Source organism: Manacus vitellinus, unplaced genomic scaffold, assembly GCF_001715985.3.
Source record: "Manacus vitellinus isolate BGI_N305 unplaced genomic scaffold, ASM171598v3 scaffold_12_pilon, whole genome shotgun sequence".
Lineage (NCBI taxonomy): Eukaryota > Metazoa > Chordata > Aves > Passeriformes > Pipridae > Manacus > Manacus vitellinus.
In genome coordinates, this window is record NW_021938949.1 from 7,052,155 (window position 1) to 7,078,246 (window position 26,092).

Genomic DNA, 26,092 nt, shown 5'->3' on the forward strand with positions numbered 1-26,092 from the left:
ACCGATCTGGTGACACAATATTCTCTTTGTAAGCAATGCCATCAGAGATCACTGTCTGTGTTCAGAATAAAACTGCAAATACGTCAGACTGAAACATATCAGCCAAAATATTTTAATCTCTGATTTTTTGAAAACACCTTATAAAATTAAAAAAAAAGAAAAAAAGAAACCCAGGACAAATGCCTTCCTGTAGTGGAGGATACTGTCTAAACAAGTGGCCTCCCCAGTGCAGCCAGTCCATAAACCTGACTGAGTTCCCAGCAGCCCCACAACCACAGGCTGGGTAAGACAAGGGAATGGCTGTGTCCATGTGGATCTATAGGAGCTGTGGAGGAGACTGGTCCAGGTGAGAGCCAGCTCCAGTTTTTCTCACTATCTCCCACTTTGGGGGAACATCAGAGAGGGCATTTCTTCCATGGTGATTTCTCTATTGCGTTATTTACTCCTATACTCTGTAAATAAATTTATTGTTTTGTTTTGGTTTGTTTTTTTTAATCTACTATTGAAAATTCTGAAGAAGTTTCATGAAAAAATGCCTTTGGAAGCTTAGGCTAAAATGGCAGAAGCTAAAACTGAAATCCCAGCATAAAAGTTGTGTGTGAGCAAAGTTAATAACACAGTAACTGCTTCTCAAGAGCAAAGCAATTCTTCATGGGCTTGCCAGGGGAGATAAGCACAGGCACAGAATACTAAACCCTGACATCAGCCTAATGGGGCCACCAAAGCCATTGGCACTCTCTGCATGTGGCCGTGTCCTACTGTTGAGGTATCTGGAAACAGGAATATCTTTTGAAGAAACATATGGTTTATGACAGAAATTAAGGTGTTTCCTCAGAGGTGAGCTGCTGTTCTATCACCTGTGATGAATTCCACCCTTCAGAACCCAGAACTAATTTGGGTCGTGTGACTCTTATTGCTGCAACGCTCCACACATGAAAACATTCTTCTGGAAGCTTCCAATTACTGTGGAATTTTTCTTGGGGATTTTTTTTTTTTTTTTTGGTGCCACTGATTAAAGATAATCATGAGAAGAAAACTATGGCTACTAATTGTTGAAGTTGTATGGGAATATATTGAGACGATTATCGACTTAATGAAGCTGGCATTGAAATACATTTTCCTGATCTGCTTACTCTGTGTACTGTCTCCTAACTGGATAATGCACTGTGATTTACTCAGCCTCAGTAAATAACAGACTGATCTCTCTTGTTTGCAAATGACAGCAAACATAGTTCCAGGAAAAATCATAAAACAAACAAGCACAAAATGCAATGCAAGTATCAACCATTTCAGTCTCCGTGAAATTAAGCTTCCCAGAGAAATGCTTGTTTCAACATACTTAAACCTGATTCCAGTTTGTAATTACAAATCTCAGTCTGAACTATTTACTAATTAAATATAATATGGGGTGAAAATCTTAGATAAAAGTCTCTTTTTTAAGTGCAAATCCACACAGATTGATTAACAAAGCTAAGTTATGTGCACATTCTGAGGAGAAAAAACTAAAATGATCAGTCAAAACAGTCCACCCTTTCCCTCATTTCAGTCAGGATTACTATCCCTGAACAAATTTTTAAATGGATTTTTTCTTGATTTGCTTTTATTTACTCTGTGTATTGAGAATGACCTGTTTTCCACTGAATGAGCATAGAGGGAAGACTGGTTGGGTTTGATTTCCTCTCCCCAGCCTACCACAACTATTCAAAATTCTGTCTGTGGACACCCACTCCTTTACTTCATGTTAATATTCCAGCTTCACTTCTCATCTTCCTAATAGAAATCCTCCTTTCCAGGCTCTGGAAATTTGCTAGTATACATCTCAAACCACTTCTGATCTCTTGATGAATAGAAAAACCTCTTCTTGGAAGAAAAACCAGGGAAGGGCCAGAGCCCCAGTTCTAGACTGCTACTTGAGGGTTCCTGGTGTGAACATTAAGTGTGAATTTCAAGCATTTAAAGGTGGCTGCCAGAGTTCATCAGGCAGCTGTGATCTTATGATCCAACTAACCAGGAACAGTTGTTCTTTAAACAAACTAAATATAGCATACAGCACTCTTGCGGGACAAATGATCTGTCAGTAACAAACACAGATGATTTAAAAAATTCATGTTGTTCTTAATTTGTACAGGGTATACAGATGAAATTAACTCTTGAGTTCCATAGGCGATCAGTCTGTGGCAATTCTTGGCATAAATTTAGAATTAATTATGTTCTAAATGCTGCACACATATTAACTAATTAATCTCACAAAACGTGAAATAGATTTGTAGGCATTAGCATAGGCCCTGAAGCATGAGATTTCATTACCTTTACCATTATTTTCAGCTTTCACAAAGATAAGTGTTCACAGTAACACAAAACGATGCAAAGGAAAAAAGAGGTGGTTACCTGCACCTGGAGCATTTGACTTGAAAACCTTCCAGGAACTGCAATATTCCACAGCTTGAGTGCAAACAACACAAATGAACATTTATGTAAATCTACTGAATGCACCACAGATACAACTAATGGTAAAAAACCCCAGACAAACCAAAACCCAAACCCCAGACATTTCCTTTATGTCTTTCACGATGCAGACACTGCTCAAAGCTTTTCTACTGCCATTGCAAATCCTGTCCCAATTGCCAAGGCAAGAACTAATTTCTTGCACAATTTTCTTGCACTATTCTAAAAACATTAGGGCATTTTCCTTCCTGGATTACTTCTGTTCCTTTATCCTGTACAGGTCTGACTAATCATATTTGACAATTCTATATCAGTATATGCAAATACCTCCCTAATGGCATTATAGAATTTTTTTGTTCTTATTTAAGGCACCTAATATTACCTTCACTCTTAATACTGCTATCTAATGGACAGATACCTTCATTATAAATAAAAACAATTAAAGTAGAGATTTCAAATGACACAGTTCACTCCTGGTTAGTTTTCTGAGTAGGAAAATACTTTGTTCATTACAACACTTAGTTAGAAATGTTAAATAGAAAATAAAGATATGTTGTTCCAGTCTCTCAAATCTTAGAAGTCATTATGGAAATAAATATTATGGAAATAAAATGTAGGAGCAGTGGCTTGAATTTTATGAATGTACAAATCTAATTTCAGTTTTAAGCAGTTGATATTTGCAACACAATTATTTTCATCTCGGAACCTTGAAGGGAAGTTGAGAGATTTGTAATAATGTAAAAGACCCTCAAAATTTATAATGCATCACTGAGAATACAGTCAAGTGACTGTGTCATAAATGCCTTCAAACCCAACCGTGTTGCTTTGCTTTTCTGCTCAGCATCTCTTTCAAAGAACATTGCAAATAGCAACAAGGTTATCTTGCAAAAACTGCTTATTCAATTAAACAGTGCTTAATTAAAATATGGGGGTTTAATCTTCAGAGATCAGATCCTATAAATATTTACACAAATAAATGCAGTAATTTCAACACACGCTTAAAGAGAAGAACGTGGTTTAGCACTGATCCACTAAAACAACAGGCAGGGATCATGCTTGTTGTACACCAGGCAAAATGATTCAAGGACTCATTAAGTGCCCAAGTATCCCAAGAATATAAAAAAAAAACCCTTCCCTGAGAATCAGAGTTTTCACAATAATTAAAAAATTAAATTACCTTACACTACACCCTTATTGATTTTGCTAAGTTATACCAATAAAGCAGCAGATGAAGGAAAACTGCATGGTACTGCACCAGAACTTCCAAAAACTCTAACAAGCTGGTATTAAGAAAACCACATTTTCACAGAATAAGATGCAGAATAACGAGACAGACCAGGACTTTGACTAATTTTGAGGTAAAAATAAACATTGCATGCAAAGGGTAGAGTTAATTCTGGACAATTCTGGTCCTTCTACAGTCGGCTGATGTTGAAAGATTTAACTGTGATATGGTAATGCCTGGGTTCTTCCCTTCCCCGGGGCTCTGCCACCGCCCTGGGTCACCTGGGGAGGTGACACTTTCCTGCTCTGCTATTGCCATTCCCCCTCCTGACCAAACTGCAGCCCCTGCAGAGCTCCCCCTCCACTTCATGGCTGGCACAGCACAGGGTGAAATACTCTGGGCTGGTTAAAAGATTAAAGTACAAAGAGCTTCTTAAGTGTGACTTTATTAAAGGAGTCAAAACTGTCGGAACAGAAAGTAAATGTCAAAGGGAGAGGGTGCACCTTCCAAGCTCACTCAGTGCTCTGTACTTAAAAATGTAAATTTAGAAAAACTTATTAAAATACTAGATTTTATATTAGCATTTATAAAGCACAAGCTCAGAGTCCTTTTCATAATTCTGGTAAATCCCTTTTGCAGTTTAATAAAAGAAGATATTCAACATTTGCATCTGAGTAATGACCCAATGGACTTTTTTTTTTTTTCAGGTCTGTGAGCGAGGAAAAACCGCAACCCTATGGAAAGTATGACCCCATGGAAATACTTTCATGTCATACAAAGGAAGGATTTATTACTGTGTTATTTCAGAGGTGTAAATTAAGCATTAGGAAATTAAAAAACTGAGATTATTAGCAAATCACCTGGCAGTTAGCTGGGTAGCCTGGGTCTGTTGCCATCCTGTTTGACCACTTCACATCATGCCTATGCTCTTTACATTCACAACTTATATACAAAACAAACTGCAGCAAATACATTGTGCTGCCTTTTCTTTTGGTACAAAACAATCCACCTGTGCCATCTCATACAAACCTATCAAAAGAACCAAAATCTACTGCATTTGATGGAAATGCGTATTTTAGTACAGAAATGATTAAAATTCACACCTACCAGCAACAGAAAGTTGTTGGAGCAGATTAAGTGAATATCCCATTGGGTGCAGCAGGCTTCAGAGGAGTTGACAGCACTCAGAGAACCCCATAACTCAGTGCAATCTCCCAGGGAGAAAAAGAGAACTCTAAAAAGTGCTCCTCAATCAGAAATTTTCCTGCCGATGAAATAATTTTGCTTAAATAATTCAAAAATTCAGGCACGATGTTCAGATTCTTTATTCATCCAGTTTCACCTCTGCAGGTTTCATGAGAGAAAGGTGTATTTTGCACACTGGTTTTTCCACTCCATGCCTGGTACTTTTTTCCGCTCAGGAATCGGTTCCTGAATAAATGTGGCTTCCCAAAGAGACAAGAGGATGACAACTGAAATTGTACCTTTATGAATCTTGATTAGTGAACCTTCAACACCATAAAGTCTTTTATTCAGTGAAATTAGCACTGACAGCTATGGATTAAAAGCTATCAGGCATTAAAATATTAAACCGCCACTTCTCTTAATATTTCACTGAAACAAGATGATTTGACCAGCTCCCTGTTTTTATTAAATTATGAGTGACAGTTTAGTTTATTTCTTGTATTGGAATATTTAAATCATCAACATACAACAAAGACCTTATTTACAGGGCTTCTTCAAGGTATTTTCACTATTTCTGCTAAAATAAATTAAAAATTCTTAAAAATAAATTAATTTACTCTTCAAATAATGCTCTTAAAACCATAGTTGGATGTAGCCATTACCAGATCTAGGTCCCAGCAAAGCAGCTGCACAATATTCTCTGCTCACACTCTCTTGCTGTGCACCCTCAGTCACTACTTACCAGTTATTTATCATCTCCCTCACTGCAGCAGGGTTTTAACTACATATGTACGCAGAAAAATCCATCTCTTTGAAAATATCGCTTGAATTGTTCACAATTATGCTAAATGCAAATAAATTATTGATAAACACACCCACACAAAGACGTGAGGGCAGACATTTCGTTTAGAAATTGGGTTTTTGTGGCAAATATTGCACCAGTAACACGATCTGAGATCAGCTCTGGGAAAGCACTGACTGCAGAAAGGAGCAAGAACTGAGCATTTTCAAGGCACTTCCACAAACCACCTCACACGTTAGATTTGGGACAGAAAGAGTTTTTGCCAGCTTCTACAGTGGTTTTATGAGATGCTTCATGTTAGTGGAAACTCTTTAGAGTTAATTTGAGAGCCTGGGAAAATAAGCATTTCTCCCCTTGTACCTCAGCACTTGATGGAGCACCAAACAATTCCCTCTCTCCCCTTGTTTTGCAAGACAAATCATCCTCAGTCTCATTCCAGCATGTTTATGGACATATGATCTATTTTGCCCCCAAATACTTCCTTGTAAGCCAGCTTACCCCTGTGATGATAAAAACAGTCCTAGAAGATGGGAGAAGAGGAGGGTTGTTTATTGGATATCAGATCTGGTAATAGAACAGCCTTTCAAGATTCCAGATTTATCTTAAGTGGCTGCCTCACTCCTGAACCAAAATAATGCCAGACTCCAGAATAATGATTTTCACTCTAAAGCAGTTGGAAGAAAAGCAAAAAAAAAGCTGGCTGGATATGTATATTAATACTACATTCAATTAGTTGCCCGATTATTCTCTTTGATACTGAAATATTCCATAAAAATGTACAGCAAAACAGCATTTTTAAATCCACACTACTACTACTACTACTTACTGATTTGATCAATGGTTTTATAAATAACAAGAATTTGAGCTCTGGAGCAGGAAGATGAGCTGCAAACTTGGGGAAATGGTTGTTCTGGGGCAAAAGTTATGGAGGAAATAAGACTTCGGAGAGCAGAAACTCTGGGATAAGATTACCAAGGGACAATACTTAAAAGTGGGAGCTCCACCTATCTTTTGCCCCCTCAAGGCAGGGAATTTTTCCATTTTTATTTTGCCACAGTCCCAGTTAAAATAATAGTAAGGACACTTGATGGAAACATCCAATATTGACTGCATATGATGGAAATTACTGACATTTTCTCTCTTGATCATAACATTTCTGCTAAGTTGTGAAAAATATGAATAATGATATAAATACATTAAAATGAAATGTACATAGAATTTTAAAAGTGTATTATGAGGCTGTTGCTGCAATATCTGTTGGGTAAACAGAAAATGCAGCTGTCTAACAACAGTCATTGAAATGTGTAAGTATCCCAATAAACTCTGCTTCTGGTTGCTGCTAAGGCCAGTTTCAGTTCCCATGGAAACAGATGATGGATTGCCAAAAATGAGATTTGATGTTTTAAAATAATCAGTGATTTGAACTAGTGATTACTATGAAAGTATTGCACTCTTCTTGCAGTGAAGAGGCATTATGCAGGGAGCAGGGAGAGAACACATGGCAGCTGGCAGACAGCAGCAGAGTTGTTAAAATTCTTGCAAATGGTCTTGGCTGCTGAATGAAACGGCAAATGCAGTTTCTTGAAAAATCATTGAATAAAATCTAGTAGAACCCCCATTTTATATAGTGAAGAGCCTTTGAGGTTTGAGAGAAAAACACATAAAAAGTTGTTGTACAGAGCTTAGCTTCAGAGCTTTCAAGTGCTTTTCCTAAATAAGGTCTCCCTTATACCTGTATTTTGAGAATTGAAGGAGCCAGGAACACACAAAGCCAGAAATTGCTTGATATTCCTTCTCCTGCTTTTTGAGTCGTGAATTTATTTGTCAATGACACATTAGGTTCTGATCCTACAAAGAGGCCACAACAAACAAAAATAAAGTGCTGTCAGCGTTCAGTTCTCCAGCAACTGGAGGGTAGTTCCAGAGGGGACAATTGTCTGGAAGGGATCAGTGGGAATACAGGGAGTGGGAGTTTTGATTGAGAAGGTCAGTAAGATTTTGGGGGAAGAAACTAAAGAGTGAGTGCCACACTCTCAGGACACTGGGCACTCCTGTGAGGTGAGTGGAAGCTGCAGAGCACCATTCCCAGACCACTGTCCTCCCAGCTCCCCCTCATCCATACTCTCCTTCTCCAAGGATCTGCGATCCTTTTCTTGGGCCATACCATCTTCTAAGCTCCTCTCTGTCCTTCTTTTCCTCCACCAGGGTTGAACATCCCCATCCATCCCTCTCTCTCAGTATCCCTGACTTCACACACAAACCTGCCTTGGCTCAGCCACGTTTCCTTCCCCTCTGGGTGACAGCAGCTATCAGCCAGGTGGAAAGGGAGGGAAGGCACAGATTTCCTTCAGCATTTCCATTGCTTATCCTTTCCCCTTGCTCCTGCTATGATGAAAAGTAGCCTGATCTGTTCTGCTCTTTCCCCACCCAACTGGCAGGGATTTCGAGAGAATGGCAAGGGGAGCGAAGTTGAGTAAGCAAGTGATGGTTGTGGTGACCCCAGCAAACAGTTGCCTTGTCTGTGTCTAGAACTGGTCCTTTCATGTAAAACAACAGATTTGTGTAATATATAAAAATAGCCAGAGGCATGTATTAATGAAGAAAAGGCGGCACCAACATGCAGCAGACAAATAGATTTCATGTGAATATTGGCGGAGTTCGACTGTTTTCTCACTTCTAATTGCAAGATACCTTTGCAAAGTTTCACCAGAGCCAAAAATCCCTCCTCTCATACAGACCAGGCAGACCCACGAAACATGAGAGAGCACATTTACAACGTATTTAAATTCATTTGGAACCTGTTCCATGAAGGCCAAACACAAACCAGCTGAAGACTCCACTCACAACCAGAGATAGGCCACAGGCACGCTGCCAGATCCCTCTTTTCTCTGCAGCACTAATTAATGGAAGGGCTGCTTCCCATTTGCTCCCATGTACCAAATTCTTTAAATTCAAGTTGAATACTGTTAACAAAGTAGACTTGATGCAAATCAACCACAAAAGCCACACTACATCCCCAGAGTGCCAAGTTCTGTGGTTTTGGTTTGTTTTTTTTTTTTCTTTCCTGAATCACACAGCAGCTTTCACTATGAAAGTAAATCTGCCAAAATCATAGGGCTTTTAAAGTATTCTATGTAAACCTGTATCATAAAGTTACAAACTTACATGTCTTAACACCTTTGTAGATCATATAAAAATCCACTAGAATCACAAGGAAAGACAGATTTTGTCCTTTTCTGCACAGAAAGAAAATTAACAACCCTTTGTAGTACCCAGCCACAAGTACTGACAGATACATTTTACTTCAGTCAGTTTTGATTAATAAAAGTTAATTGGTAAACATAAGACATTACCTTCTGCTATATTTGATAAGTCACAAGCATTTTGCATCTATTTCCATAAAAATAGAGATATGTGAGGGGCCACAGGAGATAAACTGTTCCCAGGGATTTGTGAACAATTGCCACTTTTTAAGCATAAAGCAACAGTTTTCTTTTGCATATTTGCTCTTAAGAATGACTGCGACACTTTTAAATATTCTTATCTTGGCTGCATATTAAAATATTTCCATTTGTAGACAGAGAAGTTCAAAGATTGACAGAAAAATGGTTTCCCACAAAAGCACATTAGTTATTAGAGGATTATTCAGGATTTGTCCCTAATAGCATATTTAGTTCTGATTAGAAAATGCAGCAGATGCAAAAAGTGAGCCCCGAAGTACGATGACAGTGAGTCTTCATATTTACTCACCTCTAAATTGGAGATGATTTTTTAAAAAGCAGTGTATAGTTCACTTGCAAAGAGTAATGCTATTAACACTTCTTTCATAGTCCATATTTTCTTTCTCAAAGTACATTTGTCCCCAGAAAGCAACAAACTCATAAATCAATTTCTACTGCAAGCTGTGATAAGTAAATCATACTTAGAGCAAAAAGGTTTCCTTCCAGTGACACTTCCATTCCCTTTGTTTTACAAATTCCAAATCTATGATTAATAAGCGTAGTGGCACATAAAATGATTTTGTTCTTTATATGTGATCATCATAGGAAAAACAATATCCAGCAGTCAGATTTTCCTCTCAGACAGTGATCTTTGAAGTTTTATTGAAATTTACAGCTGTTGAAGATTGTGCTGAAAGATACTGGGAGCAGCTGAGGCCCATTAAAGCACAGTATTAGATCCAAGCAGCCACTTTTTTCCTAGCAAAAAATATGGATTTTACAGTGCAGCAGCTTCCCTTGGCTTATGAAAAAAATATATATTAAAAAACCCTCTGTGGTTTGTGGCCCAAATTTGTAATGAAACATATTGGTCAAATCCCAAAATGTGCCTCTCATCTCATCAGCCAGACTTGTCTCACCTGGGAGGAATCCACTTCCAAATGAGCCTTGCTAAAAGGCATGTTCTTGGCAGGAAGTTGTTTTTCTACTGTCCCTCTTCCACCTAAACTGGGCTGTGTCTCTCCCACGCACTCCGCGCTCAGCACGTCACGGTCCCCAAAAACGACCTCAGTCTTCCTCCTCCTCTCCCCCTCATCAAACCAACACACAAAATTCCACCCTAGAAGTTAAGAAACGCATATTGGAAACCTATATTTAAAACCTGTGGCAAAGAACTTATGTGCAGGGAGGGAAACAGCGAGGTTGAATCCAGACAAGTCAAACAGCTTTAGAAAATAATCCTGGGATTTGCTTACCCTGAGGTGTTCCCGTTATCCTCTGCTGAACACAGCAGACAATAATACTCACACCAGCCCACTGACAGCATCAGGGCTGCTCAAACTTGAAGAGATGATGGGAGATTTCCCTACAGCCCTTCATATGCATATAGACCTTGGGGAGAGCAGTAAAACTTGATGTAAGATGATTCCCAGCGTTGCCTCTTCCCTCAAACTGAAATTACTCAACGCAGCAGTTTGGTTAGATAAATGAATTAAGGGGTAGCAATGAATTTCAGTTTAAAGAAATAATTTAATTCCACCAAATATTCTTCTTTTTCAGGTAGTGACTTCAAAATAATGTGGAGCCTGTAAAAAGTACGAGCAGATAAAAATAATATTGCAGGGGGTTTTGTCACATCTCCTACTGCTCAGAGGTGTCACTCCATAATGCCACCAGACAAGAGATCTTCAAAACTTTAATCTTCTAAACTATTGCTCAGCTAATACATTGCAAAGTTGACAGTCTCTGAATTTATTGTTCGGTAATGATAATCATCACGATCTTAAAGAAAGTATTTTCCAGTGTGTGGGAAAAGTAATTATGTGCAACTGGCACACGTTGTGTGACAGGCTGGTGTTTGTGGAGAAATGCACTGTGCCACCAGAACTGCTCACAGAAAAACAATGTTTGTTCTAAAGTGCAAAATGCATACATGGCACATTAAGTCAGCTGCTCTCATCAAAGCAAACCCTAATCTAATGCTAGCACCAGCCCAAAATCTGATGTATTATTCTTAGATATTTTAATTTTTCTTATTTTTTAAAGTCTACTTAGCTACAGCTACTTTTTTTTTTTTTGAGACTGCCATTAAGAGATTTACAATTTTACCAGTAACTCTGCACCAGCTTTGCTTATTTGCAAGGCACTGTGAGTGTGCAAAACCACAGCAAGTCACATTGGACAGCTGCTTGTACAATCAGTCAGCACCTTTAGTCTCTATAAGAGACTCTAATGACCAAACACATCCAAATGCACAATGAATTGATCTTAGTGCAAAAAACCAGATATTAACTCATGTGTGCCTAAAGACAATGCAATTCCTTGTCCCTTCCCAGTGCTTTGAAGTGCATTTGTGAAGTGTTTTGGTTCATGGACAGTTAATTAAGTGACTAAATGACCATCCAGCTAAAAGGGACACCCCAGGAGTGCCTTTATATGCCAAAAAATGAACTTTCCTGTTTTGTGTCAGACACAATTTCACTAACAAAAGACATGACTTAATACTAGCTGCAGCTTATTAGGGGAAAAAAATAGTTTCCCTGTAAGGACGCTAATGAAGATGATAACAATGTCTGCATAGAAGTTTCCTTCTTAGAGAAGAAACCCAGAATAAATGAATTGATGGCCTTTTGGTGAAAAGTGCTTCCCTTAGAAAAAGGTAAGAAATCCTCTAAGAGTACTGAGAATTTAATTCCTCTGTACCACGACTGAAAGGTAATTGCAGACCTTGCCGGTGCTACTGTCCTTTGTGCCTCTCCAAGGTACTGAACGTGCTCGTGTAAAGGAAGTTAAACGTGCTCTTCAGCTTTTCAGGCTGATGAAGTACAGCCAGGCAAGGCAAGCTGAATACTTGACAACCCAGAGCAGCAACTTCTTTTGATGCAGCCGCCTTTAGAGAGGCTGCTGGTTTGGGTAAGATGTGCAGGGAAACAGTGAAATCACCCCATCAGTCGAGACCCTGGATAACAGTGCATCTGTAATTCCACGTTGGTTTAACAGTGCATTTGGCAAACATTAATCTCTTCACGTGTAATGCAAAGTCTTTCCTTAAATTTCTTGGGGAATGTAAAATAATAATAAACTTGTCAAACCCTAATTCCACTCCTTGCTCACTTTCTCTTGTTCTTGATCTTCGGGTCTTCTCTCTGATCATCCACACTTTTCTAGCATGTACTAGCATGTACACATTTTCTAGCAGCTTCCTTCTAGAAACAGCCCTTGACAACATCAAGCTGAGGCTTTGGTGACAGATAATGCATAAAAGCCAAAATGAATATACACCCACACTGTACTAAGTGGTGGTGGGACGATGACAGCGACTTTTAGGACTTAAATTTTTAAATACACACCCTCCCATCGCTCTGGCTCTGCTGCAGATTTGTTAGTTGCCTTAAGTCATAAACTATAACAACAATCTCATGAGTATGTGCAGGCCATTTGCTTCACATTCATATATTATAGAGGGATTTGTTGACTTTACGTGCCCGCTCATTTCAGAGGAACTTGTCATCCCATTCTTGTTTTTATCTGGGGGCTTTAACAAAACATTACCAACACCACTAAAATGAGAACTACTACATAGTTATTTGCTGCAAAATCCCACCATGAGTAACACTAGCAGTTAAATTCAACAGAATATACAGTTTGAAAAAAATTGCCAATGTCTCAAAGGAAATTTTCTCCCAGAAAATGTCACAGCCATGCATACTGACAGAGTAAGAGTCACCATTCTGACTGAAAAAAAAAGTGAAATCAAAGCTATCCACTGAAGTTTCCCCCCCCCCAACCCAACTGAGAAGGTCATGTATGGACAGGACAAGGGGTAAATAGTTTTAAACTAAAAGAGGGTAGATGTAAGGAAGAAATTTTTCATGATTGAGTGTGGTGAGGCCCTGGCACAGGTTACCCAGAGATTCCCAGGTGGATGCCCCATCCCTGGGAACATTCAAAGCCAGGCTGGATGTGGCTCTGAGCAACCTGGTGTAGTTGCAGATGTCCCTGCTCACTGCAGGGGGTGGGACAAGGTGACTTTAAAAAGTCCCTTCCAACCCAAACTATTCTATGATCTGACAGAAGAGGCAACTGTGTTAACAGGTATAATAATTACAAGAAAACACAAAGAAAAATAAAGCCTTATTTGACATATTGTAAAGAACATTTAAAAAAATGCACATAGTGATACCATAGTTTTTGACAATTCAGCAATTCTGTTATCTTGGCTCCCTAGAAACACACCACTTCTGGAATGCTGACCATCTGGCAGAACCCCTCCCCATAAGTCTCCTAAATACCTGCATGTAGTGAAGGAGAACGACATCAGCATTCACTGCCTTAAAAATGGGAGGGAAACCCTTCTGCAGAGCCAATTAAATGACATTCCTTGAAACATCTTCAGAATTTATTTTTTCTCAGAACTGTTACGTGTGTGTTACTTTTGATCTTTCATCTCTCTCACATAAGGACAATTCAGCACATGCTCTGTTCCCACACCAGTGGTGACAGCAGCTCTGTGTACACGAGCATCAGGATCATTTTTATGGCATAAAAATGGTGCAGGGTTAAGAATGTGCACATTAAGGTTTTTGCATGAGTAAGAGTTAACTTTACCAGCTATCTGAATGAACAGTACCAAACCCACCACTCCTGTCCCCATTTTTATGTCCTCAGTCCACGAACAACTGACAGTGATGTCACTTAGAAATCACTGTTACAGCTGACACACAATATTATGGCTGATTGACTGAGCCAAATCATTGTAAGCTTGTTTAAGAGCATTAAAAAAGCTTTATATTGATTTAGCAATATAAGGTACTTTTAATCAGATTAAAGAGCATCATACAAGGTGGTTGTATCAATGTCACTGATGAGTTTAGCAGGAGATCCAGTCAGATGGATGCATCAGCCTAACTGGATCACTGGCTAAACTGATCAGTTAAATTGATACATCTCCTTGTGTGCAAAGAACAAGTTAAATGTACAACTTGCTCCACAGATAAGAAACACTTTCCATAAGATATCTGTACATTTCTCAGGTTTTTATGCATCCTCTCTGTGTCTCAGGTTTTCCATATTTATAGGGCTGCCATATTTACTTCCTGAATTTCACAGACAGCAAGATGTGAGTGGATGCTCCCTGGTTTTTCCAGAGACCTACTGCACACAGAGTGCTCTGATGATTGGTATGTGTACCATAAATCTGTCACCTCCTGAACTTGCCAGGTTTACTATCTGACATACATCAAACTTCCAGCGAGGCTCACACTTTCAGCACGTGCACTTCCACTGCAAAAGTACTCAGGAATTCCTACACAGGTCAGACAAATGTCTGTTCAAGTTCCTTCTAGACAAAATCTCTGACCAGGGAAATAAAATTTATATGGAAGCCCTGCTACAGAGCAGTGTTAGAGTTCTCCCATTTGTGAGTATTTCCACACTCCACGAGTTTCAAGTGATTCTACCCCAACAATCCCAACAGGGCGGGAATAAGAGTAAAGCACAGCAGATGAAAAACAGATATTTATCTCAACAAATACAGGACATACATTTCTCTACTTGCAATTTTCCCAAACTGTAAGAAAACTCATGCAGATCTCATTTTCAGACACCACGTGCCTGCCTTGGTCACTCTGCTCTGCTCCCCTGCAAGGGTTCCCAAGAAACTCTCGGATATCGGGATAACAAGGCTTTGTCACCATCTGTGAGTTGATTTGGGTATTCTCAGCATTGACAAAAGAAAATTTGTGATGTGGCACAAGTGGAGGAAGTAGATTCTTAATGGTTAATAACTCAGGATTTGTCACTTAGCTCTCTTCGAGAGATTGCCCAGGAACCCATTGTTTCATCTTCCAGCTGTTTCCCATCAAATTACTATTAAATTATTCATAAATTATTACACAGTTTCTTCACATCCCTTCAATACTAATTTTCACAGTTTCAAAGTGCCTGTAATACCAGCTTTCAGGTTTAAAAAAATGCACATAAGCAACAGCAAAATACACTGTGCAGATTAACAAAATTCAAATCCAAGAATACTTTTCCCTTTTTAATATAAACTCTAAAAACTCAGCACTTCTGGAACACAGCAATATCCCATTACCATCATCTGCTAGCACATCTATCCCTTTGAACACGTGAAAATATAATATAGAAATAACAAGCAACATCCCTGGTATTTCAACAGTTTTCCAATAAATGAGACAAGATTTAATCTACATTTTTTAATGTTACAGCCAACCTCTTCAGTCTCTGTGCAGGTGAAAACACGAGATGGCTTCATAACTGTTTCAGGAAAGGATAAATGAGCACACCTTGAGATAATATCTAATCAAAGTGCAAGTACTGTGTCATTAGTGGGTGAGCTGCTAATTAGTCAAGAACTACAATTGTCATCGTAGGCTAAAAAAACCCCAAAAAATAAACAATATTTAGAATTTTATAGTGAGGAAAACAGAACTAAGCATAAATCTGTAAAAAAACCCCCATGGATTCATAGATTAAAAACCAAAAATCTCAGTATTCATTAAGTTAGTCCACTCAAGTAAACGTAACTGAGAGATGAGCATTTCCTTTTCCAAAATGTATCCTGAAAATGAATAGCGTGAAGGAAGCGCAGACATTCTGCATATCCAGCCCCTTATGCTGCACCAGGACCATTAAAACCACATGAATTATTTTGTCAAACTGCTCCAGAAGTTCAGAGATGGTCTTAAAATAGTAATTTATCTCCAACTCAGTATGAACGAGGCTACTTTATTCTCTTTAAACCTTAATTAGTGTACTTAGAATGTAAGCTGTGTTATCAAATACAATTAATCATATTTTAGGGTGGGTGCATTTTGAGCTTTAAATCGACTTACATTCTGCTGCTTGGGATAATCTTGTGCCCGTCTCTAAACCACGTCACTTGGGGTCTTGGATAGCTCAGGATGCGTGGGAAGTTCAGAACTGCAGCTTGTCCTTCAGTCACTGTTTTTCTCTGGTCCGTGTCCATGAAATTCCCCATGTCTGCAAATTAAAAAATGATGCTCAGAGTCCTGGAAGTTCTTGTCTCTCCCCCCATTTCTTTTCAGAGGACAGGGTAATAACCGTGTTCCCAGCAGCCACTGCCACTGCTGGAATTAGTCAACAGGACACAAGAGATCATGGGACAGTTCTGATGTTGATTTATACAGAGTCAGATGAACATAAGGCATGAAGGAAACCCAAGTGCTGCTGGAGCATCCATCAGAAGTCCTGAATGGCCCCGGTGCTCTGTGGCAATAACTGAGTGGTTTTAACTGGAAGTGGCATTTTAATGGAGGTTTGTTTGGTTTGGACTGTTGGGGTTTTTTTTAGATAAGATCCTGCAATGCAAAGGAATATTCGTGGTGTATATGAATTTATCAATTTTTTGGTCATCCTTTTTTTTTTTTTTTAATCCAGGGCTACACAAACAGACAAGCAGCTCTGTCATTGTAGTCAAGGCAATGGATAGTCAGACCTATGCAAGTGAGCCACTACATCCAGATGGATTCCAAAATAACAAGGCCACAGTCATGTTGGGAGCTGTCAGTTCTGGCACTACACTATGATTTCAGTAGTTGCCTGTGGATCTCCAGCATTTACAAAAGCATCCCTGGTCTCAGAGAGCAGCTTTTAACAAAAATTTTAATGGAAGAAAGGAATCTACCATTGCTGAACCCCTGCCTCTGAAGGCTTTACTTCACAGGCAAGCTCACATATCTGGGGAGTCCCTGAAAAAATTCAGAGAACGTTTTCTTCTTGTTTTTCTTTTGCCTCTTGTATCTCATTCTTAGCCATTAAAATAAACAGGGCTGTAGGCTCTTACTTCTTCACTCTCCAAAGAAATTCTATGCATTTTAATTTGATTTAAACTAAGGAACTCACTCACACACACACACACACACAGAGAGAGAACTATTCTGGCTTCTGTCACTGAATTCCCTTCTTTTTTTTTTTTTTAAGGACCACAGGGTTCTCTCCAAGTTCTGTGCAGCAGAGAGGGATGTAAAGGACTTAGGAAAGAGAAGACTTGCTGTCAGGTCTGTGAATGGCAGGAGATGAGAAGAGACAGAACAAGAGCAGAAATTAAAAACACATGGTATTTTAAAGAAGCTTTAATCATCTTTGTGATTTTCAAGTTATTTATTCAGAGATAATCAGCATTGTACTTCCTCTGTTGCTCCATATTCCTCACAACTGTAATCAGATCAGCTACTTGAAAAGAAGTTTCAAACCGCGTAGGTGGATCTAATTAACTTCACTGTCATATGATTATTTCAGTTTTCACAATCCAAGAGTTTTAAAGCCCATTCTGTAATTAAGATTTACTCAGCAGTTTTCTCTCAAATATCTGTTCCCATTCAGCTAAGCAAGATGTTAGCATGTGTTGAGAATATTTTTTAAATTATTGAACAAGTTCCCTGCTACTTCAGATATCTGGGACATGGAAAACACCTCAGATCTTTCTCAGTGCACATTATAATTGTACCTTTCAATTTTTCACTTGAGACTTGAGCTGAAGTGTATTGGGAAGCATGCTCTATCCACTGGCAAAAACATATCATTTCCAGTGAATCCTTAGGAGTAAAATGTCTAAAATACAACTCCCAGTAAGTCTTGATGAATGCACGAGATAATTTTAGGAGTCCCCTGGAATGTTGCTTTCTGATATGTTTTCAAGAATAACCAAAAAGTAATGTATGACAAAATACCAGGAACTTCATTACATCCACACAGCTTCATTCAATTTAGATCAAGAATGTTAAAACAGAGAAAACAATCACATGGTATCAGTAGCTACCCTGGGTGAAGGAGGAAGAGGATATTTAAAACTTGTGGGACACTTTCATCTGCAGGAATAAAGTGCAAATCTGACTGGCAATTTCACTATAGAAGCCATATATGTCACTATAGGCTCAAGACCAAAGGTCTTCCAAGCCATATAAGATCTGGTTTGCTTTCTCTCAGTGGTTTTATCAATAAAAATAAATAAATTAATTAATTAATTCTGACAGAGAGTCTTAAGAGAGAGCTTTTTAGCCTTGTTCAGCAATGCAGAACTACAAATTAAAGTGGGGGGGGACTTAAACTGAAGAAAAGCAAACAATTGCATTTCTTTCTCTCTCCAGAACAACCAACCACACACACAGACCAGCCTGGAGAAACAAAACACTTCACTGCAAATCTTACCCTCATTCAGAGGGGAATAAAACTGTCTTTTCAGGAGACAGGATTCTTCAGCAGCAGCATCAAGGTAAAGTATTCCTGTTGTCTCCTTCTCACTGTTCCCACAAGTACTTCCTCGGGAATCGCTCCCTCCGCTCTGTCAGTACAACTGCTTGTGCAGCTGGGTAGGGAACTGGACGGGGAGGAGGGGGGAAAGAACTGCTTTAACAACCTGACAAAAAAATTGTTACTTTTTTTTCCAAATTTTGGAGAAGTTTCCCAGTCCACAGCTGCACAAACAAGTTTTCCTGCTGGGCCCAAAGGGATCGTGTGCTACACTGCAGTGCAAGAGCGGGAACGATCAGTGGGATGGAGGAGGAAATGGGTACATTTTTCTCTGGTGCTGCTACCAAAGCCTTTGTCCCCTGAAAACACACCTGGAGATGCAACTCCAGAGGCATCCAAGCTCCTCTAATGGCTCAGTGCTGCACAATGAGGAGCATCTCACCCTCACCTTCTCCTGCTAACCTTGCTCGTCACCCCACACCTCGCTCAGAATTATGTTCACTCACACCAGCTTTCAGGAGATCCTCTGTGACCTGACAGAATTCACTAAAACTGAAGAAGAAAATTTGGAAAAGTACTTGCAAGGGTCTGACACACATCAGGGTGAGCATAAGGTCACTGCACAGCAGGGGCATAAGGGTTGGTAGAAGTCAGGGAAGGAAACCCCCAGTTTAGCAGCAGTTTATTTTTACTTTAGCTCCCAGCAGCTCTGAAACAATAGGGAGATCAAACATCAAATTACTGGTATTACTGACATTACAGATATAGTAACATAATCTACTGTAATTCAGTAAACTGATGAATATGATACCAAAACTTACATAATACCATTTGCAGCTGGTTTTATTTTAAAACACAGGAAATTCCATGTAATTTCCCTCATTGACATACTGATTAACTTGAATCAGTTCCTTCAAATTGGGTTTCTAATAAATAATTCAATTTCTCTAAATTCCACTTATCAAGTGACATTTACTGCAACTGAATTTCCAGTTACTGACCCTGAGGAGAAGAAATCTGATCCATTTACCACTTCTTAGGCACAGTATGCAAATCTATCTATTTTGAATTTTTTTTTATGCTTTTACTACAAAAAAAAAGAATAAGGCCTAATTTTATTGCTAATTCCAAAGACGTTATTTGGATTATATTTCCTACATGTTAACTGAAAAACAGAAAATTGAGAGTATGTGATCATTTTTTATGTCATGTTCCCTGGCACTAACTCCTGAGAAAACCAACTAAACCTTTCCTAATGGCAGCTGGATTGCAAAAATTCTGCACAGTCGAAACTGAAGTGGTGCAAACACTGGAGGGTTTGCTTCAGGAAGGTGTTGAGAACAGACTTTTAAAGTATTGTTGTGAAACTGCTGATTTTGTATCACAGGGATTATGATCTGAAAGCTGCCTGGCGTTATCTCCACCACATCGTTCTCTCTCAGGTATCTGCTGCTGTCCTCTGGGCCTTTTTGGTGGTGGTGTTTTGACTGATAGTTTTGTGCTGTATGGCCTTGCTTAATCCCTGTGTATTCAGGGAAAGGTAAAATAGTTTTCTCATGTACAGCTGCCTCCAAATGATCTCTTTTGATGGCTCTGAACCCCTCAAAAAGCTTATTCTAAAGACTTAATGTTGCACCACTTGGAGCTCTTTCCCAGAGACACCCCAGAGTATGAAACTTGTGATGCAATAATTTGAAAACTTGTTAAATACGTTATCTAATAACTTTTCAGGCTAACAAGTGTTACTGGTATGTTGTTTCTCTCCCCACAGAAAGAATCAGGGAGAGAACTCCCATTCCAACGTACATGCCACTTGGACTTCAGATCTCCTCTGCAGCAGGGCCCCCATCCTGTTCCGTACAATGCACTGATAAAATCCAGCATCAGACTTCTGCAGAGCTGGGATGATGTACCTGCAAGACAAAATGCAGAATTATAGTGCACTTCTGCCTGTTTTACACGTTGCCTTAAATGCTTATTGTATTTTTTTCTGACAAGCAGCATTCTCGTATCATCTCTGGTCTTTGATTACAATATTGTCTGTTATACACAGATTTAAAAAAAAAAACCAAAAAACAAATAGAACAAAACGCATGAAATAGCTTTCAGTCTGAAGTTCTGGATGTGATAAATACCAAGTATATCCAAAAATTCTCTTGAAATATAGACTTAAATTTTTTCCTTAGTTTTCTCCACCTTCATTCCTCAGGCTGGTGAAAGCAGCCTGGTAATTTGTTCAGAGGAGGCACAAGAAGACTGCAAACTAAATGCGGGTATTAGGAAGACTTGCAAGGAACATCGAAGCTGTCCAATGAAAAAAATGTGATTATTCCACTGTAATTCAGAGGAATTCTGGAAATGACACCATGTGCTGTACGTTTTGTTTGTTCTGCCCTTCACTGTGCTTAAACAGACACTTAGTCCACTAATGCTCACCTTCCTCCTTCAGCTACATCTGATTACTCAACATGAAAATGAGCTGATAGGCACAGTTTTAATGGGACTAAAACACATGAATAATAGAGATAATCCTGCATTAAACAAACATTAATCAAAAGCACATATTCCCCCAGTCACCTTCAGGAGATATTATGGTAGGATTAATGAAAGTCTTTATGAAAGATAAGGAAAAAGAAAACTGCTGAATTTTAATCATCAAAATTTAAATCCACTAAAAGAAAACATCTCTTCTTAGATACATTGCACACACCCACACACAGAGCTTAATATCTGAGCAGGATCAGACTCCAGAAAAACAAAGGAGGTAGAAGAATCTGGTGTGATAAATGCAGGCTCTAATCACTGCATGGTGCAATAAATACACTATAGGAAATAGGTCATACAACCAAATACGGGGAATTAAAAGAGAGTCCAACACCATGGAGAAATTTTAGGGATTCCTGGGAGACCCTGGCAGCAAAGTGACAGCAAACGCAGCAATCAGAATCACTTCCTTCTCTGCCAGGCAGCTGATTGTTGTAAAACATAATTATTAAAAAAATAAATTTAATATTCTGGCAAGTAAATACTGAAAATTAATTTGTACAATTCATTTTACCAGACAGTTTATAGCTTAGCAGGTTTTTTTCCTCTCATAAAGGTTTAGCATCCTACTTGGCCAACATTTAGTGCATTGGCTTTTCTATTAAATAAAGCCAAAATTAAAGGCTTCTTTTTTGGGTATTCATCTGTACTAAAACAGTAATGCAGAGTTAGTTTTGCTGCCACCAGGACAAAACAAATCAATTAGATCAGAAGTGTCCTACTTTGGTTTTCTTTTCTGACTTATTAATGTTTCAGCAGGAAACGTTCTTAACATGTTGCCTGAAGAAATGAAAATCTTTTGAAAATTTACAGTGAAAATGCCATCTACCTTGGAAATTCCAAGGGAGCCCCAACCTACTGAGCAGCTGGATCCTCAGTGGACCTACTGAGTATGATGTGCAGGTAAGGGAAGCAAAATTAGAAGAACTTAATAACAAAAGTGAAAAAAAAAAAGAGATGGGACATATGGTTATACTATTTGAGACTAACTTAAAAATTACAAACCTGGGCAAGAGATAAATATTAATGGAATTTCTGATTCTGTGTTTACAATTTTAAACAGTCTTTATGCACCTCACGTGTCTTATTTTTTAAAATATACTTTTTTTATTGACCCAACAGTCATAATACTGCTTTTTTGTGCTATGCTTTCCCCTTTCTGCTTATTTTCTCATCTTCAAGAAGGGATATAAATAGTGCTTTCTAAATTCAAAACAAGACTTTCTTCCCCACAATGAATTTATATCAAAAGTTAATACAATTTTCTCCAGTGACAAGACATAATTTTGCTTTATTTTTGTCTACGCTCTCAACTTGCAAGAAGATCTTCCCATTGTACAGATGCCAGGAGGCTACTTAAGGTTTCTGGGGATCTCTGCAAGGACTTTAGAAAGTCAGAGTCGACAGTTTCTTCATTTTGAGTGGAACAGCCAACCAGAAACTGGTGCTTGGAAAGTTTCTGTGGAAAGATGTAAAGCGACAAGCGGAAAGGGAGCTCCGAGGGAAGCCTTGCAGAGCGGAACATGCTCCATCACCACACTGCCAGGAGTCAGTTTAAGGATGGAGTGCTATCAGACACCCAAGGAGAAATGCACTAACACTTATATTTCCTCCTAATTTAAAATTGAAACCCTCATTTGAATTTCAAATGCTCCGAGAGTTAAAAGCGAACCTATAGGCTACAGGATTTAATAGCCATAATTATGAACACAGAATTAAAAGCAAATGTATTTTATTGGATAGTCATGTAACTTATTATCTATTCAAACTTCCTAACAAGGGAATTATGCATCAAGTGGTCTCACTTTTTTTATGCAGAATAAAATTAAAATGTGTCCGATGATAAAAACACAAATAGAATAATCAGATTCTTTAAAGTAATTTGAAATATTATATGGCTGCTGAGACCTAATTTTAGTTTCTTAAATTCATATAAATTTCAGGCCACAAAAGCAAATATGGGAGACACACCTGGTCCCAAACTCAATTCAAAAGAAAACAAGGTGGGGGAGGAACCAAAAAAGAAAAAGGTCACTGCCTGAACTTTAAAGCCTCTTAACTTCTAGACATAAGCAGAATAACCACTGCAGTCAGCAGCACTGATTTGTTTCCATTATGTGTATCTCAGATCACAAAGAATTTATAAGGTTGTTTTATAAATTCTTAATCCAGCCCAGTGTATGCACAGTCACTGTAAGAGCCAGGCTTTGCACATAATCAGCTTCGTTAGACAAAGAAAAGCTGTTCATTCGGGGTCACCAAGGTCAAAATGCAAAGACTCCAATTAGTTCTTTACTCACTTGGGGTGTTATAATAATATATTTTCAGCCTGTTACAATATAGACATTACTTTAACTGAGGCTCACTAAGTAATATCAATTACCAAAACTCTTTGACTGATGATTCAAATTGCAGCAGAAGTCACTTACTCAGGAAGATTCGTGCATTTAAACAGACTATTTACCCATGAGAACTGCAGAGCAAACTATTATGGGGTCAAAGTTTAAATTCTGCAACTGGAATTTTTATGTCTAAGCATATCTTTTCCTTGCTTTCATTCATCCTTATGCACCTATGCCATATAATCTTTTTTTGGAAGCTTAAAGCTTTCCATTTCTATATAATCAAAATCCTGTTTGGTTTATGTCTGACTGTGGTGTAGTAACAGCAGCAGGGCTTCAACTTCTAAATTAGTATTTTCTATCAATGTTTTATTACTATAAACCAGTAGTTGCCTATCTTCTAAATCACCTCTGCATCAGATGTTTTAATTAGAAACAGAACTAAGAACAATATAAAAAAAATGCAGAATTATTAAATATAGCTTGAATCATGACCTGACATTCACTGGACTAAATTAAATGCAATGATGAGAAACAAAGGACTGATTGCAGGTGTGTGTAAACAGAGCTTGGCAAAGGTGTTCCAAAAACCTAACTCACACTGCAATATACAGTAAAATTCTCATTTTGTATTAGGGTGCCCACTTGGTTAAGAAATACCATGGCATTCTGATCTTATTTCAAAATGTCACACGTTCTTATTCAGGTTTCTCCTAATATCATGAAATGTCAGTCTCCCAGTGACGAGCACATCTACAAGGCTTGAATTCTAACCTTTGCTTGTTGTTGATTCCATGTTCATGTTGTTTGTCCTCCCACACCATTTTTTATCCCACTTTTCTCAGCACCTTATGCATTAAAAGCTGTTTTCAGCTCCTTCTGCTGAGCAACTACAACTGACTCTGCTGTTGTTGATCAAAACAAGTGGCGTTTACACAAAGTGATGCTCAAACATTCTGTGATTTGTTGTGTTACTAGAGATTCTTTTTATTTTCTAGAAAGTGTTCACAAATCTCCCCTATATGTGCATGTGGCTCATTTTGAGGTAGCAGGGCATCTCAAGGCTTGAAAACAGGACTAGGTGGGCTCATCTAAATCAAAAGTCTTGCACTTCCAGGAAACTTCACATATAAGTGTTGTTGGAAGCATTTGGTAAATACTTTATGCTAAATGCTCTAAATCACCCCCAAAAGTTTAAAAAAGTCATTTAAGGGACTTTTTTCCTCTTTGCTCGGTAAATGTAAATAATATCAAAAATAGATCTAATGTTAGCTTACAATTTTGGAAATATTTAAGGTAAGTAATTATGGACTACCTGGTGGACCAATATATAACTTCATATCATAACCTGCATTTTTATACTGAATTTTACTGCAATTTCTATCTGTAGGGATAAAGCACAAGTTTTCTCTGCCTAAACTCATGTAATCCCAAAAATGCAGTATTTAGCTTGGTTTGCTAAAGGTACAGGTGCTATACAAGGGCTCTGTTTGGCACAAATCCACCCCTCATAACTTCTGAATTCACCAGGTAATTTTTACAAAATCTGAGAGCAGCAAGTAAGCTGCATAAACGTTAAATTCTCTAAAGTTACGAAAACTGCCAACCGCACAGAGAAGACCCAGTCAATACTCCCACATTAAAGAAAAGCAGACAAAATTGGCTGTTTGACACTTTGATACTTGGCCAGTCATGTGCTACCTATCAGCACAAATGTAGCTCTGATAAGCCACTTCATGGTTTTTCTCTTGTTTGATGGGGAGACTGTGGGATGGGGAGGGAGTCGGGGAGGTCCCGGGGGCAAAGTGCATAATCATTAAAGAATAGTCTGTTAAAACTATCAGCTTAATTTTGGCATTCTTAGCAGTGAAACAGAAAGGTTTGTGTGGAATTTAAGGCAGACCACATTCTTCTGGATCTGATTGCAAAGAACAGTCCCACTGAGCTCAGCTCCCCTCCAGGAGGAGTCACATCACATGGAACATTTAACTGAGGAATTATGTCTCCTATTTATACAGATACAGGTAAGGTTGCTTCTCCAGCAAAAAGCATTTTTGGTACTTAAAACTTCTGTGTTAAGACCTATGTGTTGAAGCGTTAAACACTCTTAGCAAAGGAGATTCTCTCAGAGATCTCACCTGTTTACTAAACCCAGTCTTCTTTCATGATAAAAAAACCAGTGGCCATGTGTCTGTCTCTACAAAGCTCCTCGAGGTACTGAGGAATTGGGGAGTGGCATTTGTTTTGGGTGGGTTTTTTTTTTTTTTTTTGGCAATTACACTTAGAGAAGATGATTATATAGATTATTTACTTATATTCACTGGAGTAGGAGGTGATTTCGCTGTCGTTGTGTAACCACTTGAATTCCAAGGGCCAGCTGCCTTCGGCAAGGCACGTCAGGACCAGTCGGTTCCCTTCCAGGTGTATCTGGGGCAGGCCTGGTTCTGTCTTGAAGTAGGGTGCAACATCATCTGAAACACAAAGGGAAAAATGGGTTTGGAGGCTACTGAAGAAAATAGGGGATACAGCACTGATATTTAGCTCGTTGCTTTTCAAAACGGACATCGTGAAACAAGAAACAACAAAATTCCGTTCAGGCTTCATCATAACTGAGCTTTATTTCAGAGGCAGAATCCCCAAGATCTTTATAACCTTAGTCCTTGCCCACTCAGACAAGCTTTTGTCCATGTTTACTGTTTACCCCTATGAGAATTCCAGCACTGTCTGCTGTGGCAGGCAGTGATCAGCCCTATTGGCCTTTCCCCCCCCTCCTCTGTGAGGATTAAATCCACTCCAAGCTTTTTTTTTTTCATTTCTTGAATAGAAACCAGAAGAGTAATCTTGGATAGAAATGATTATCATAGCAGGAGAAGTC

General features: G+C 38.6%; 1 protein-coding gene across 1 annotated transcript in view; it reads right to left on the minus strand.

Moving 5' to 3' along the window:
- Positions 1 to 26,092, minus strand: part of SDK1 (sidekick cell adhesion molecule 1) — a 388,490-nt gene that overhangs the window by 254,522 nt on the left and 107,876 nt on the right. The window contains exons 2-4 of the mRNA XM_018067288.2: positions 25,529 to 25,688; positions 20,138 to 20,244; positions 15,955 to 16,102 (exon numbers count right to left, since the gene is read on the minus strand). Coding sequence (XP_017922777.1) covers positions 15,955 to 16,102; positions 20,138 to 20,244; positions 25,529 to 25,688 — 415 coding nt within the window. The remainder of the gene's footprint in view (positions 1 to 15,954; positions 16,103 to 20,137; positions 20,245 to 25,528; positions 25,689 to 26,092) is intronic.